Genomic DNA, 12,784 nt, shown 5'->3' on the forward strand with positions numbered 1-12,784 from the left:
TATTTCATAGTTGTCTAAATAGTAAATTCTCAATTAAAAAAAAGTAACTAAACTATTATAATTTGATAATTCAGTTAAAAAAAACAATGAAAAAATTTTTATTTTGTGTTGGTCTATAAATATAAATATTAAAGATATTTAAACATTTTAAACTTAAAGAACTCTAAAATTTAAATCTGATAGAAACTATATAAAATATTCTAGTATACATAGTATTATAATACATAATATTTTGAGTAGGTAGATAAAGGCATAATGAAATTTGAAATTCAAAGGATAACAAGTGATGATCTTGTTTTTAAATAATTAATTAAAAAACTTCAAACTATTCGAATTATTCAAATGAAAACTATTTGAATGAATAAAATATATTCGAACTATTCAAATGAAAACTATTTCAATGAATAAAATATATTTGAACTATTCAAATAGTTTTAAAACTATAAAATATATCGTGATCATTCAAATGTTTTAACTATTCAAATAGTTTTGGAATGACTATCGAATTATTCGATAGTGCCCATTATTAATTTTCAACATATTGTGCGACATCTCTGCTTATGCACATAGTGCAGGGGTATATACGGTTTCAGTGTCTGCCACTAGTGAAACTAATACAAATCCGTCGTTTTTTTTTCAAAAACACGTCTCAGTAAAATCACTCTAATTTGGACTACACTAATATTGTACAAAAATCTACTTTTGTCAACATAAATATGAAAATATTATCTATGTTCTCATATTAGATTTTTAAGATAGCAACAACAATCATTTTTATATTTTATAATTTTCTACGACCCATAAAAAATGACTAAGTTAACTTATACCTTACTATCAAACACAGATAATATTGTTCTCCTTAAGTGGTCAAAATTTTATTTTTGCGCTATAACTACCAAATAAGAGCGAATCTCCTAAAACATGTTTTTAGGTGGAAAAACGAGTGTGTAGCGTCTTCTTAGATATAAATTTTTTAATAACAGTAGATGTTATGCTACTTCTACATATTTTAAAGTATAGTGCTTAAGTAGTTAATCCATAAAATATTTTTATAACTTTATTTAAATTATTTATTTTACAATCAATATAAAGAAATTCAATATGATAATAGTACATATAGTACAATAGTATTATTGCAATATTTAAAAATAGCTTTAAAGTAATTTAATTTTAAACAACTTTCATGATCATTTTAGAGATATATAATATCATAAATATTATCATTGAGTACAGAATATGAGTATCAATACTCAATGGTACATAACAAAAACATATAACTTGATATACATTTTATATTGGTATAAAAAATGTATTTAATTGTATACAATATATGAAACTGGATTTAAAAACAAAGTAATATTTATACATATATAAAAAATTCAATAGCCATAATAATTATAAAAATCAATAAGCAACTAAATAAAAAAAATTAAAAAAAAAAAAAAAATGTTTTTCAAGTTAACAATGATATTGAACAGTAAGTAGAAAACACTTATTTAAAAGATTGCATATAAATATGTTGCACAAAAAAACTTTATTAGGCTCATACATTACTACATTTGATGAAATCTTTTCATATTATGAATAATAATTAATTTGTTGCATTTTTAAATTTTTTTTTTATTACATATAGCTTTTTTTTGACATAATAGAATGATTATTTTATTGAATATAAATGTTTTAAAAAAAAGATATGATAAATATAAATATTAAGTTTATTTTTGCAACCTATATGTATATATACATATGAAAATCTTAGTTTGAATATTTGGAGAAACGTTGCAAATTTGCTCTTGGCTTTAAAGATAATTAAAAATAAGCAGTCGTAATGTAGAATTAAACTCATAATTTTATTGACCATGTCCTCAATAACATGAAAACTCTCTAATAACTAATTTCATGTAACTCAAATTTCTAGATCTATAAGCAATTTTTTTGTTTTTTTTTTTAAGAGTTTATCAACGAGAATAAGTGTGTGTGTCTTTTTATCCCACGGACAACCGTTTCGACGAGCATATTTTAAACAGTCCAAATTTTTATTTTTGACAGATGCGGCACATGTTGACTCATTCCACGGGCACCCCTTTTCATGAGCATATTTTAAGCAGCTTAGGTTTCCTTTGGCTGCAGCAATATAGGTTATATGTTCATTCCACGGACATCCATTAGTGTGAGCATACTTCAAACAGTCCAAATGTCCTCTCTCTGCAGCTTTGTAGCTTGTACTTATATCCCATGCGCAACCATTTGTATAAGCATATTTCAAACATTCTAATTGTCCACCGGCTGCAGCTTTAGAGCATGTATTAGGGCTCCATACACAACCATTTTTGTGTGCATATTGCAAACAGTTTAAATGTCCATTATATGCTGACCATGTACATGTGTCTTGGTTCCACAAACATCCATTTTCAAAACAATATTTTAAGCATTCAAAATGTCCATTAGACGCTGCCAGCATACATGCTCTTTCATCCCATGGACATCCATGTATGTGAGCATATTTTAAACATTCTAAATGTCCACCTTTCGCAGCATAGTCAGTTGTACTTAAGTTCCATGGACAGTTGTTTTCATGTGCGTATCTTAAACAATTTATATGTCCATTATGTGCAGCATTAGAACATGTATGTTTGTTCCAGGGGCAACCATTTTCATGAGAGTATATTAAACATTCTAGTTGGCCATTTCTGGCAGCAGCAGAACATGTCCTACTGTCCCAAGATAATTTCATTAGACGAGCAAACTTCAAACAGTCCAAATGTCCATATTTTGAGGCAGTGGTACATAATTCAGTATTTGATTTATTTTTTATTTTTTTCCCTTTTGTAATTTGAATAAGTTCATCACAGCAAATCTTAATATTGATTTTGATAACATTATTGGGGACAGTGTTATACCAGTGTTTTTCATTTTCATTACATGAAAGATACGCAAATTTAGCTAGTGTAAACATGATGTTTGTGTAATAATTTGTATTTACCAATGTTTAGTTTAAGGATTTTTTAATCATAACAGAATAATAGTTTCTGATTTTAAATAAATCTTGATAGTGTAAGATACTTTCAAACTAGACAATTATTAATCACAAAGATTTACTTCATAATTTTCATTTCCTAAGATCTTTTTGGATTGCATAAATTATGTATTTTTTTAATTAATTACATACATCAATTCGAATTGCACATTTTACCATGCTGTAGGCTATATTAAGTTCCGTAATAATTACCAAATGCTTAATCTGGAAATAAAATTTAAATAATTATCATTATAATTACATACATTTTATTATAGTAAATGCAAAATGTATAAATAGTGACAAAGAAATATGTTAAGACTCTTTATTAATTTATTAATATACTTTATTTATAAAAAAAAATTTAATAATTTTGAACTGCTATTATAATAGCAACTTATAAAGAACATTGTATTGAACTATCAAATTTTTTGATAGAGCAAAAAGATTAAACAACTAAAATAAAATGAATGAAAATATAAAATGTCTTTAAATTGATTAAAAAATGTGTATTATGGATAGAATTGCTAATATAAATATTTGGTAAAAATTTAACATGTACAGTGATAAGTTTATGAATTACAATTAAATATCAAAAATTGATTGATGGGAATAGATTAATTTACACATGAATATCTAATGTTCCTAAAATAATACAATTTTACTTGAATTTCTAACTAAAAAATAACTTTTAATCCAACGAATAAAATTGTATTGACTTTAATAGAATACAAAACTAAAAACATTGAAAATTGCAATTGTCTATAAATAACTTTAAACATTTGATGACAATTTTAATTATCTACAGTTAATAAACAGAATAAGAAAATATTAATGTGTGAGAATTTACAGGTGAATATCCAATTTCTAACTATAAACACTCGTAAAAAATTAATTTAACTTTATATTAAATTTTTTTTTGTTAAGTATTGAAAACTTGAGGAGAATCTTGGGTTATAACACAGAACATTTCTATGGATTCGATGGCTCACAAATGTTGTCAAAATTCTAACATCAGACAATCATACAAAAAATTAAAGTAGATTTAAGCTTAACTTTTTTTACACTATTAACAACTTATACGGAACCTTAATTACATTTTCAACTTTATTTTACATAATAATTAAAATTGTTTTAATGAAAGTCGATCATTTAAAATTGACTCAATGTATGTATGTATAACTAATGTTGGTGTGTGAAGCGAATCTATAGATTGTACTTCTTTCTTATATTTTAAGTCTCCGGTAAGTTTAAGTATAATATTTTAAGTTTATGATTTAAAATAGTTTGTAGGATTTATTGTTGGGAACAATCAGAGCATATTTTAAATAATGTTTACTGGGTGGAATTAGAGCTACATACTTTGTATAGTATGTTAAAATATGCTCTGGGACTAATATTGAGCTCTTACAAAAAAATAGGAAAATTGTGATTAAAAAATCTTAACAAGGCGAGAATAATTTAATAAACAGTATAGACTAAATTACTTTGGCATTCAAAAACATTTTACATACCTTTTATAAAAATGATACGAGATAATTGTACCAAATAGTATGTTAGAAACTCGTCGATGAAACCAAGAAAGTACTTTAGTACGAATAAAAGGCCGACTACAGCTTCATCTTTGATACATATTATTAAATGAATTAACGAGTCGCAATGATTTTAAGCTCAAGTTCTGAGTATTGTGAATGGTATTGTATTTATATAATTAACACTTAAATTATTATGCTTTCGACGGGTGTTTACTATTTACTGCTATTGTATGAAGAATGATGATAACTGATAAGTGATAACAAAACAAAAGTCGATGGTATCACAGAATATATGAAATCGGAATGGACACCTCGGCCGCCCGAAAAACAGTTCGCCATATTGAATGCAAGCACCAGTATGACCACGAACGAAATATTAATGTATTTTTAATTTTATGTTGCATATGGTGACACTGTTTTGACGATATTTATTATCTGTGATATCACATTCTGATTAACTAATAACTATTTATTTTACCACCGTTGTCGTGTATGGAAGTCACGTGATTTCGTTGTTTTGAAAATTGTGACTGAACACTGAAATTTAAAAATTTTCAAGTTTCGTTTATTCTTATAACTGTGTTGTGTTTTTTTTTAAATTTTGCATAATGGAGTTTTTTGTTGGTAAAAGGAACAAACAGTATTCAAAATGTTGCTTGACTAATTGTAAAAGCCACATTTTATAGATACCATAAGTTTTTTCACTTTCCCAAAAGAACCTGTTAGGTAAGTAATATCTTTGTTGATATCTATTTAGATTTTATTTGATTATTTCCTGTTTTGAATTACCGAAGTTAATTGTTCATTAATATCTTTATATAATATAATCTTTCGACTTTTTTATTAATATCAAACCACAGTTACCTACCTATCATACATTTTATTTTTAGCTGATTTTTGAAATAATAAATTACACATTCCAAGTGCATATGTATTGACATATTGTAACCATTAATTCTAGTTTGAACATGCACATTATATTATATATTAATTTAATCCTTAGGTCATATTGCAATTGTTATCCAATTTTAAAATGACTTATTATAATTTGCTGTTATTAATTATATTTACAATAACATTATAGATGTGCTGTTTGGATTGAAAATTGCAAATCTAAAATCAATCAATAATTTGGCTGCTAACACTAAGTATCGTGTTTGTTCTTTACATTTTGAGACTGTTATGTTTTCTAATTTTCAGAAAAATAGACTGAGGCCGGATGCTGTACCTACATTGTTTGATGTTATGGAAGTTGAGTGTGTGGATGAACCAAAGAAGAATGATGCTCCTGAATGTATCACTTCAGACTTTGTGCCATTATCATGTTCAACACCTGGTATGCCTTGTAAAATATGTTATTGTAAATGCAATATAATTCTCACTTATCCCTGGTTGCCCTAAGAGGATGTTATACCCACATGTGTTTCTCCGTCTGAAAAGAGTGTAACATACAAGCGCCCTCTACAGCCATTATTATTGCTGAACTCTTATACCACGTTACCATACTAATAATCATTACACAATAATTAACAAATAAATAAATATAATTCATTAATTTATTCCAAAATATGATAATTATTTCATGGAATCTTAAAAAAGCAAGAGACTTTTAAACATTGATGTTGTACATTAAATATACATTATAGAGGCGCCGGTGTGACAAGACTTTCTTTTAATTCTTGAAAAAAACGTCCAGAGCTATCCATATTTATACTTGTGCAACAATACTACCTATATTCGTGGGGATTATTAACAACTTGCATGGAATTGTATATTTTAATTTTTACAGGTTCCTCTGCTCATCTATCAATAAACTCTCCAAGTTTATCTGATGCATCAACATCCACTGATATTGAAACAAGTGTATTCGGTGTACAAACACCTAGTTATTTATCTTTAAAAACTCCCCGAAAAGTTGCTCTTCAGAAAAAGCTCAAGGAAAGTCACGGGTTCAGGCTGAGTTGAAACAAGTTATTATAAATTTGAATCGACAATAGCAAAACAAACCTAACAATAAATTGGATACTTGCCTGGAAACATGTAAAGAATACTTGTCACCTACCCTCTTTATGATTGTTAGATCTCAAATCAAGAACAAGCAAAAAAATTATCGAGGATTCTGGTATTCTAATGAAATTAAGCAACTTGCTTTAAGTATTTATTTTCTAGGTCCAGGAGTCTAAAATTTATTGCGAAATCCTCTATCCCTTCCTACTAGTCGAACACTTAGACGAGTAACTTCAAAATATGAGATAAATCCTGGTCTAAATGAATTTCTTTTTAATTTTGTTTCATTTAAAATTAGTAGTTTTAAACCCGAAGCTCTAGATTGTGTACCTTGTGCCGATGAAATGGCTTTAAAAACAAATTTATTTTATAATGGCTCTAAAGACAAAATTATTGGTTTTCATGAATCCAATTCTCGTAAGAAGTATGAAGCTGCCAAGTATGCTTTAGTCCTTATGCTCAGAGGCATAAATGAAAATTGGAAACAACCAATTGCTTATTTTCTTGTTTCAAGTAGCTGTACTGGTACTGATCTAAAATACATAATTATGTCAACAATTTGTTAAAATATTAAACTTAATATCAAAGCTTTTGTAACTGATCAAGGCACAAATTTTGTAAGTTTTTCTAAAAGCTTTTATGTTTCTTCTAACAAGCCATATTTTGAAGCAGACGGGAAAAAATTTTTTACATTTTTGACCCACCTCATCTTTTGAAATCTACTCAGAACATGTTTTTTAAACATGACTTTATAATTGATGATTCAATAATAGCCCATATTGATTCTTTTTACAATTATGACTCTGAAAATAATCTTCGCTTGGCTCCAAAATTAAAACATGCACACATTCGTCCAGGACCATTTGAAAAAATGAGAGTTTATTTAGCTGCCCAAATTTTCAGTAATACTGTTGCTTCTGGTATGTCAACGACTTTGAAGTCTGGTATTTTGCCGCTAAGCGCTCGATTCACTATTGATTTCATCAGTGATATGGACAAATTATTTGACATATTCAATTCTTTTAAAGCACCAAATCTCCAGGAATTTAATAGACCATTTAAAAATACTGAATCACAAATTAATCATCTAAATAAAATTGCTGATGTTTTTAGGAACATAAAAGTTATTAATAAATTTAATGGATCAAATATTACTAACAAGATGAATTTCATTAATGGTTGGTTAATTTCAATATCTTCATTAAAAATACTGTGGTATTCCTTAAATCCAACTAAAGATACACATTATGTTCTTTATACTAGGTGCCTAAATCAAGATAGTTTAGAAAATTTATTTTGTTATTTCCGCCAACAGCATGGAAACAATTTAAATCCTACGCCAATTGAGTTTTCTAGGTCATTAAAAAAATTTTTTTGTGCTAATTATTTCAAACATTCCCCAGGTGCAAATTGTATTGAAGATTTAGATGAAATTTTAGGTTCATATCTACCACAATCAGATAAAATTCTTAATTTTTAAGGATCTGAAAAAAATCTTTATAAATGTATTAGTATTGGTACAGTTGATTATAGACAACTTGACATTCCAGAACAGAATGCATTAACTTACATTTGTGGTTATTTAATGAGAAAATGCTTAGAAAAACATACTTGTCAGGTTTGTACAGATTATGCATATTATCAAAAAGAGTTGAATCAGACATTTCTTTTGAGTTTTTACAAAGCATTTGAATGAGACCATAAATTTTAAATTCATATTATCTGAGTATTTCTTTTAAATTAAATTTCTGTCAAGTAGTTATAAGTATTGTTAGGATGAGAGGAATAGTGAACGGACATTTTGAGGTGTACCCCTGTACCACTATTCTCCTCATCAAAATACTTATAACTACTTGATAGAAATTTGATTTAAAAAAAACGAAATACTCAGTGAATATAAATTTGAAAACATATGGTCTCATTCAATAAAGTAAAAAAAAATAAAATAATGACTAAAATTTTAAATAGTATTTTAAGAAATTTTTAAGAACTTTCTGAAATAATGAGTATGGACACAATAATTGTATCATTCTATATTTAGTTATTTTTTTTAACAATAAATTCGTGATATTTTAGACATAAAGAAGATAAACAATTGTATTTTCAAAATATATTATTTTATTTATTGTATCCAATTTTGAAATAAAAACTAAACTATTCTTATTAAATTATTTGTTTACTCTTTGTATTGCTTAGTTATTAAATAAAGAATTACTCAATGATAAATTATGTGTTATTTGTATCCCAGAAGTGTCATTATATTATTTAATATTATAATATATATATATATATATATATATTATTGATTTATAATTGTTACATTTGGTCTACACCATTATTGTATATTAATTATACAAAATAAAGTACTAAGAAAACCAGTATTTCACCTTATAAACTATTGAATTTATTTAGATTATGTATTCATGTGTAATTGGTATATTGTAACATCTTGTTGGATATTTATGAGTTACTCCAATTCTCAATAAAGTTGCCAAATATGGTTTTGCATTAGGTACAACTTTTTATGAATATAATGTGAAAACTTAACTTTAAATGTACCTACAATGCTGAATTGCATTATTCTTTTAAATAAAATAAGAAACTTATTTTTATTATATAAGTTGAAAAAAATCATTAGTTGTTCTATTGCTTTAATTGACTTTGCTAACAAAAACAGCGCTCAGAAGAAAAATACTAAATAACCTGTTATAAATAAATACTTATTGGTTATTGCTAGGATTAAAACCTTAAATTTATGTTCAAGTTGAAGTACCTCTATCACTGTTTCTGTCTGTTTTATTATTTATTTATTTATAAAAAATCAACGAGCCAAAGCCCTTTAACAAAGAAAGAAAAACATCTATAACTGTATCTTGTTTTGTTGATTGTCATATACACAAAATGTTCTTATATATTGATATTTTAGAAGTAGGTTGATATATTATATTATATGATATAATGCTAGATAATAGATATAGAGCTAAACATATTCAAAATTAACATTTTATAAAATATTTTATTTTATATAATCGGACATAATAAAAGTATAGATCTAAAGACCTAAAGTATAAGTTCAAGTTTTCTTGAGTCATAGACATTTCATCCAAGACTTCATCTGTAGTAATGCTAATATCTTTATGTACTGCCAACAACGTTAATCCATTCAAACGTTCCTAAAATAAAATGCAAGTAAATATTGAATATCGGTTAAACTAATAAGTTAAAGAGTATTGTACTTCAAGCATTGAGTTTCTAGTGTATGTCTTCACCCTCTTTAATGTTGAAAACGTTCTTTCTGGGGTGTATGTTGAAACAGGTAGGACACATAAAATTTTTATTAACTCATTCAAATTTGTATAAATAGAGGAACTGCAGAGTTGGAGAGCATCTTGGCCAGTTTTAATGACTTCAGAATTGTCCAATATCTTTTTTCACCATATTTTCAGTTCAGCTAAACTGTTGTCTTTATTTACATGCGGTGAATAAAACTCTGCCAGATTTTTAAAGGACTCAATTTCACTTGCATTTAAGAACTGATTTTTTGAAAAAATAGTCTCAAATCCTATTTAAATTTATAAATTAGTAAAAATTCTAATTAGTACTAAATATTAGTTAAAAAGAAAGACCTTTAAAAATTGTTTTGTGTGCAGTAAATCTTTCTTCTAATTGTGCAATAAAGAAATCCAAATATGGAATAAATATTGTAGTTCGATAATAATGTTCAACATTTATTTCTGATATTTTATTATTATCAGAATCTTTAAAAGGATTTGCACGATTGGTTTGTCTTTTTGAAATTCTTTTCACTGATAGATTTAAATTGATAACTTTAGCCATTTCCTAAATTACATTATATTGTGTTTAGAAATTGTTTGATAAAAATTAAAATTCAATTTATTAACTGACTTTGATTACCTCTGCTATTAAGAATATATTATTAAATTCTTGTTCAATATTAATCCTAATATTCTTAAGTGCTGAAATTATAGCCTCGGCAAGGCAAACTGCTTCTACTAAGTCAATTTTTTTGGATTGTAATTGCTTACATAGTGGCAGTCCATAGGAAAATAAAAACTGTAACAAATTAAGTTTAGTTAAAAAGATTATAAGAATGACTTTAAAACTTTATTTTTTAGAAAATTTAAATAAATAAATAACTTTAGTAATTTGAAGTGAGATCAAAAATTCACAATAAATAGCTTTTAATAATTATGGCAGCATCAGTGGCAGAACTGTTGTTCCATTCTGTAATTATTTCTAATGCAGCCACCACACAAGGGAATAGTTCGACAAAATCGTTCACAGCATCATAACGGTGACCCAGCGTGTAGCACAAAGTCTTTTAAGTTTTCTGATTTTAGGTTTAAAATCACCTTCATCGATTGCAATTAACAATTGTGTTGGCTCGCGTTCAGCCTTCTATAATTTTAATAGGGATGACTTTCACGGCTCAGAGAATAGGCAATTTAACTTTCGCCTATTGCTGTTCATTATTTTAATATTTTTAACAAACAAAAGTTGTGTTTATAACAATCAATTTTTATTGCGCAATATAATAATGGTATAATAATGATTATGGATTTATAGCACAATATAACAATTATATCGCCTATGTGGCAGAATAATACAATAATAAAATACAACACAGGCCTATATGGCTACTAAAGAATATAATGTGTTGCTATGAAATACAACTATAAAAAAAGCGGGAAAGTGGGTATCGCTCTGCTGTACATTAGGTGGTGGAGTGGACCTTTGATTAGGGTAGGTTAGATTTGAATGCAATGGTAGGTATCATTGTATACGAAAAACGAATCTGAACGGAGATGATTTGTCAGTCTAGGGTATATTATATTTAAATATTGTCATATATTCTATTATGAAACAAATATTTTATTTTTCAATTAAGACGCATTTTGCATAAGGTATGGTTAATCAATTTTTCCAAAAACATTGCATGACGTACCTAGTTATCATAATTCATAATACCTTATACAGTCGAGTCGCGATAACTCGAACCTCGATAAGTCGAAAAACTTGACAACTAGATTTTTTTTTATTCCTCTAGAAAATTATTCCCCTATTAATTAGTTATATACTCGTATCTCGAATAATACATACCTCGAAGCGAAATTTTATCCCCCTTCAGCTTCGAGTTATCGCGACTCGACTGTATTATCATAGATATACATATACCTGGTTTGAGGATAAATCGTTATCATTACACGATTTCATAAAAATTTGAAATTCAAACGCTCAAAACATTTTTCCTATAATGACGCTTCAAATTTTCTCTATAGCTATTTGAAGCAAAACTTATGGAAAACTTAGTGTTGAATTTTATAACCTTAGATATTGCAACACACCTCCTTCGTCTATCAAAACTAAGTGGTTGTCGATATTTATACCAAATCCTATCCAGTTAAGGAGTAGTTAGTTAGCTATTCCTACTACACGAACCGGTCTTGAGAACCGGGTTGTTGGATTGATACAAATAAAGTTTCCTAAGTTATATTTTACAGGTCCTAGGAACTTATGACCTGCGTTCATAGACTAACACAATGGAACACGATATAGTAACGTAAAACAAGATTTATTAAATAACTGAATAATATCTATAAGTATATTGTATATAGTACACTATCACCTGAGTAACCCCGTTCTTGAGGGTAGTATATTGAAGATCACAGGAATAGCGGAGCACGAGCTGAACAATTATTAAATGATTTTTACAAGGTAGGCTTCAATGTGTGTTTTGACTCGACCGTGGTTTAGACTCGACTGTCTGGCTATATTTTATAATATACATATATGCTCGTACTCTACGTTCCTGTGTTCTGTTAACCTAAGCTAAATCGGCGAGCGCGACATAAATGATGAGTCTGTAATCTGTAAAACGTTACAATATAAAAACAAACAATATTATGAATTTTGAACTACAAAATAATTTGCAAATATTCATGGTTTTGACGAATTATAGTAAATATTTGAAATTCAAATGCTAATAAAAATTTAATTTTAATTTCCGGTGGACATTTTTTTTGTGATAAAAATTGAAAATTTGTAAGGAATCTTGTATTAAATTTTCAAATCTCATATTTAAAAAGAAATTTTTTTATGAATTTCTAGCATAAAACAATTTGCGAATTTTTGTGATTTTTACGTATTTTGTCAAAATTCAATATTTTAATGCATATAAAAAAAAAATTGTGGCTATGAATTTATT

General features: G+C 27.0%; 3 protein-coding genes across 5 annotated transcripts; 1 reads left to right on the forward strand and 2 right to left on the reverse strand.

Moving 5' to 3' along the window:
* Positions 1 to 110: 110 nt before the first annotated feature.
* On the reverse strand, positions 111 to 4,785 carry LOC107168912 (uncharacterized). The gene is made up of 2 exons (XM_089218082.1): positions 4,531 to 4,785; positions 111 to 3,241 (listed from the first exon to the last, which is right to left on the reverse strand). Exon 2 carries the CDS (start codon positions 2,954 to 2,956, stop codon positions 1,907 to 1,909), a length of 1,050 nt encoding a protein of 349 aa, XP_089074208.1. The 5' UTR covers positions 2,957 to 3,241; positions 4,531 to 4,785; the 3' UTR covers positions 111 to 1,906.
* Positions 4,786 to 5,035: 250 nt separating this feature from the next.
* Positions 5,036 to 6,516, forward strand: LOC107172224 (uncharacterized). Of its 3 annotated transcripts, XM_089217795.1 has the most exons (4): positions 5,036 to 5,277; positions 5,636 to 5,699; positions 5,752 to 5,887; positions 6,341 to 6,516. In XM_089217795.1, exons 3-4 carry the CDS (start codon positions 5,797 to 5,799, stop codon positions 6,514 to 6,516), a joined length of 267 nt encoding a protein of 88 aa, XP_089073921.1. In that variant the 5' UTR covers positions 5,036 to 5,277; positions 5,636 to 5,699; positions 5,752 to 5,796. The 3 variants fall into 3 exon arrangements, with proteins under 3 accessions (XP_089073921.1, XP_015377997.2, XP_089073922.1); XM_015522511.2 differs by having other exon boundaries at positions 5,636 to 5,887; XM_089217796.1 differs by lacking the exon at positions 5,636 to 5,699.
* A 3,076-nt stretch (positions 6,517 to 9,592) lies between these two features.
* LOC149060984 (uncharacterized) lies at positions 9,593 to 10,590 on the reverse strand. The gene is made up of 4 exons (XM_089217980.1): positions 10,474 to 10,590; positions 10,185 to 10,398; positions 9,795 to 10,120; positions 9,593 to 9,731 (listed from the first exon to the last, which is right to left on the reverse strand). Exons 2-3 carry the CDS (start codon positions 10,393 to 10,395, stop codon positions 9,990 to 9,992), a joined length of 342 nt encoding a protein of 113 aa, XP_089074106.1. The 5' UTR covers positions 10,396 to 10,398; positions 10,474 to 10,590; the 3' UTR covers positions 9,593 to 9,731; positions 9,795 to 9,989.
* Positions 10,591 to 12,784: the final 2,194 nt, after the last annotated feature.

Source organism: Diuraphis noxia, unplaced genomic scaffold, assembly GCF_037042655.1.
Source record: "Diuraphis noxia isolate RWA-SAM2 unplaced genomic scaffold, SU_Dnox_SAM2 contig0001, whole genome shotgun sequence".
In the NCBI taxonomy this organism is placed as follows: Eukaryota; Metazoa; Arthropoda; class Insecta; order Hemiptera; family Aphididae; genus Diuraphis; species Diuraphis noxia.